A 3,907-nucleotide genomic window follows, 5' to 3' on the forward strand; every position below is an offset into this window, starting at 1 on the left:
CGCTCAGCCGGAGACAACTACCACTACCAGGCCCCCCTCTGCTCCACTACCCCCACTCCCACTCCCACCCTGAGCCCGTCGCGGAAGAGCCCATCGAGGAGCTTGCTCCTGAGTCCCCGGCCGAGGGGTCCAAGAGCTCCGACAGCGGTAGCAGCAGCGCCCCTAGCGACAGCCACTCTGGCGACCTGACATACTACGATGTCGGTCTTGGCGCTTGCGGTTTCGATGACACTGGCAAGGACAACTCGGACAACATTGTCGCCCTTTCGCACCTCCTCATGGGCACGCAGTCCAACGGCAACCCCATGTGCGACCAGACCATCACCATCAGCGCCAACGGCAAGGAAGTTGTTTGCACTGTCCGCGACAAGTGCATGGGCTGCGAGCCCGAGGCCATCGACGTGTCCAAGGCCGCCTTCCTCGAGCTCTTCGGCTCGCTGACTGCTGGTCGCACTGAGGTCAAGTGGTGGTTCAACTAAGTATCCCACCTCCGGAGGCTTCGGCGTTTCTCCCACAAAGGATCCACCAGTGGGCTTCAGTCCGGGCTGGCAATCTTTTTGACGATATCATGACCCTGGATTATACCAATTTTCAGATTCCTCTTTTTAGTGGATCTACAGATGATTTCACCCCATTATGGTGTTCACACAGGGAACAGAGCTCTTGGATACAGACGCTCAAGGTTGGACAGGCTGGAAGGAATAAAATGGTGTTTTGTCATTTCTGGGCTATAGACTTTTATCCTTCTCTGTATATTCTTCGCTCAACTTGCCTACTCCTCTGTTCGTTCGACAGGGTGGGTCAAGAGGCAGTCCACAGGATTTGGCTGAGTAAGATATCGAAACTTATCAAGCATGAAACAACTCAATCGGTGGAATGTGACTGTATGCTGATCGGTGTGTATGCAACGCGTGGGAGAAGCGAGCCTCGAACTTTAACTTTTAGGTTGGGTATCATCAGAAGAATATTGAACACAAAGGATGGGAGGGCTAGGCATAATGGAGACGAGGCCTCCGCGCTCAAGCATGTCTCGACCCCTCGCCTTCTGGTGCGTCTGCTGCACCCGTGCCGCCGTCTGCCTCCGCCATCTCGACGTCATCCTCATGGCCTTCTATCCTGAATGTGCCCTCGAGGTCGGACCATTTATCTGGCGTAGGCGCCGATAACTCCTCATCCGAGTTCTCTCCGTTGTCCATGAGCAGCTCGGGACGGTCCATGACGGCCTGCCCTCCAGCAATGGCACCCTTGCCCCTGCCACGTCCACGCGCATGCCATCTGACCCTGTTCTTGCGCCCGTCGGCCTTGGGTCGACCGCTCGGCAGCGGCTTTCTCCTCTTCCTCGCCCCTTCGTCGTCGTCGTCGTCGGCAGCGCCGTCGCCGCCACCGCGCCTGCCGGCCCCCTTCCAGCCGCCGCGGCGGACGCGCGGAATGGCAGACAGCCTGTCCCGGTAGGCGGGCGCCTGGGCGTAGACAGTCACATCGTCCTTTTCCTTCTTCTTGAGCTTGAGGGCCATGAGGTCCTCGAGGAAGCGCGTCTGGATCTTGCGCTCGCCCGTCTTGTCGCCCCAGACGGGGATGCGGATGCCGTGACGCAGCTTGATGTCGCGGAAGCGGTCGGGGCCTTGGTCAGCGACGTGCTTGGGCGCGACCTTCATCTCGGTCGTCGCCATGCGCGCCCAGCTGGCGGCGAGGAGGTCGACCTCGCCGGGCAGGGAGCGCAGGCACGGCAGGCGGCGGCCGCGGTGGTCGGGCGTCTGGTCGGCGAAGATGAGCTCCGTGCCGAGCACGCGGGACCAGGAGCCCTTGAAGATGCGGTTGCGGTAGCCGAAGAGGGGATGTTCGGTGTGGAGGTCGAGAATCTGGAGCTCGTCGACGGCGGGCTCTTCGTTTCCTGGAAAGGCGTCCTTGCCAGTGCCGCCGCCGCCGCCGTCGCCGCCATTGCCGGCTGCTTCGGGGTGCTGTTGGCCTGTGCCTCCCTGGCCTTGTTCATCCTCAAGTTCTTCGTCTTCCTCGTCATCGTCTTCGGGTTCGGGCAGATCATCGTCCTTGTCTTCTTCGTCCGAATCGAGGCGGTGATGGGTCATGGTAGGTCGTTTGCGCTGGGAGGGTTGGGTCCAGCTCTTATGTTGGTGGCCGCCTCGAGTGGACGCGGGAATGGGGCGCCATCGGCGCGCAAACTGGGGGATGGATAGGTCGACCGTCATGTAGTATGTCTGAATGGACGTCAGCTCTTGCTTCAAGAGAGGGCGCGGCTGGCGCTTCGTGCCTCTGTCTCGGTGGAGGAGTACTCGTACTCCCATTCGTCTTCGTCCTCAGCCTCTGGTGGTGGTTGTAGGATTAGTGGAGGAGGATCGTCCAAGGCACTGGCGGCCGCGACTGAAGTCGGGAATGCTGAAGACATTCCGGGAGCCCTGTGAATTCGAATGCTGAATACTGTGATCCTCAAGTCCGGCGCTGGTCGATTGAACTGACAGGAAGCGGTGGAGGGGCGTGAGGTCGAGCCTGTTGTGTGGTTGCAGAGGAGCAAGTGTCACTGGGGCGAGATTCCCGAGCTTGACATTTGGGTCAGATAAGATAAGCAAGCAGTGCCCCTCCTCGAATGCCGACTGTGACTGACTGCCCCGCTATCGTAGCCAGCGCCAAATTTCCATCTCCAGCATCGAGAGACCTCCATCCGACACTGAGTCACATAACATACTATCCCATATATTACTCGCAAGCCAACCGAGAAACCTGGAGCGCCTGGACGATCATTCTTGTCTCTCTCTCTCCATATCGGCATAAGTCTCCCACCATCCGTCCCTCGCCATTCCTCCCGACACCGACACGATGCCGACCGTCCACCTCTTGGACTATGTCGCTGGAAATGTGCGCAGTCTGGTGAATGCCATTGAGAAGGTCGGCTACCAGGTTGAGTGGATTCGCAAACCGGAAGATGTTCCTTCAGCAGAAGTATGTTCCTCTCTCCTCGCTTGCTCGCTTCCCCCCACCCTTCCCTGAGTCATAACTGACGATGCGATCATCAGAAACTCATCCTTCCAGGCGTAGGCCACTTTGGTCACTGCCTGTCCCAGCTTGGACAGGCGGGCTTCCTCCCCGCTATTAGAAAACATATCGAGTCCGGCAAGCCATTCATGGGCATCTGCGTCGGTCTGCAAGCCATCTTCGAAGGCTCTCTAGAGGACCCCGAGACTGCCGGCCTCGGCGTCATCAAGGCCAAGCTCGACCGTTTTGATGATTCGACAAAGTCGGTCCCTCACATCGGTTGGAACAGCGCCAACACTGGCGGCGCCGACATGTACGGGCTCCGACCCGACTCCAAGTACTACTACGTTCACACGTACAAGTGCCCCTACAAGAGGGGGGAGCTCGAAGCCGCAGGCTGGACGGTGGCTACGGGAACCTACGGCACGGAAACGTTTGTTGGCGCAGTGGCCCAAGGACAACGTCTTCGCCACACAGTTCCACCCCGAAAAGAGCGGTGTCGCTGGTCTGCGCACCCTCGAGGCCTTCCTCACGGGCGAAGGTGCAAAGGCGCTCGCGTCCAGGCCGGCAGACCAAGCCGCGCTGCCCTCCGCGGCTGATCTCAGCTTCCAGGACGGCCTCACCCGCCGTATCATTGCCTGTCTCGATGTGCGTACCAACGACCAGGGTGACCTCGTCGTTACCAAGGGTGACCAGTATGACGTGCGCGAGAATTCGGAGGGCGGCAACGTGCGCAACCTCGCCAAGCCGGTCGAGCTCGCTCGGCGTTATTAGGACCAGGGAGCCGAGGAAGTGCCTTTCTTAAACATCACCTCCTTCCGGACCATCCCCCTGCCCGCCCTCCGGAGGCGGGAGATTCTGGAACGCAGTTCGAAGACGTTCTTGGTGCCACTGACGTCGCGCGCATCCGCGACTCGTCGAC

At 59.7% G+C, this 3,907-nt stretch overlaps 3 protein-coding genes across 3 annotated transcripts in view; 2 read left to right on the forward strand and 1 right to left on the reverse strand.

Moving 5' to 3' along the window:
* Window positions 1-278: 278 nt before the first annotated feature.
* Window positions 279-479, forward strand: VDBG_00408 (conserved hypothetical protein; the record flags this gene model as incomplete). The annotated part of the gene is made up of 1 exon (XM_003008681.1): window positions 279-479. One exon carries the CDS (start codon window positions 279-281, stop codon window positions 477-479), a length of 201 nt encoding a protein of 66 aa, XP_003008727.1.
* Window positions 480-1,019: 540 nt separating this feature from the next.
* Window positions 1,020-2,300, reverse strand: VDBG_00409 (conserved hypothetical protein; the record flags this gene model as incomplete). The annotated part of the gene is made up of 1 exon (XM_003008682.1): window positions 1,020-2,300. The coding sequence occupies one exon, from the start codon at window positions 2,298-2,300 to the stop codon at window positions 1,020-1,022; it is 1,281 nt and encodes a 426-aa protein (XP_003008728.1).
* A 461-nt stretch (window positions 2,301-2,761) lies between these two features.
* The window catches only part of VDBG_00410 (imidazole glycerol phosphate synthase hisHF), a gene marked incomplete at both ends in the record, with an annotated part of 1,917 nt that continues 771 nt past the window's right edge, over window positions 2,762-3,907 (forward strand). Inside the window, 3 exons of the mRNA XM_003008683.1 lie at window positions 2,762-2,952; window positions 3,027-3,418; window positions 3,480-3,751. Of these exons, the coding sequence (XP_003008729.1) occupies window positions 2,830-2,952; window positions 3,027-3,418; window positions 3,480-3,751 (787 nt within the window). The remainder of the gene's footprint in view (window positions 2,953-3,026; window positions 3,419-3,479; window positions 3,752-3,907) is intronic.

The sequence above is a fragment of the Verticillium alfalfae genome, genomic scaffold, assembly GCF_000150825.1.
Source record: "Verticillium alfalfae VaMs.102 supercont1.1 genomic scaffold, whole genome shotgun sequence".
In the NCBI taxonomy this organism is placed as follows: Eukaryota; Fungi; Ascomycota; class Sordariomycetes; order Glomerellales; family Plectosphaerellaceae; genus Verticillium; species Verticillium alfalfae.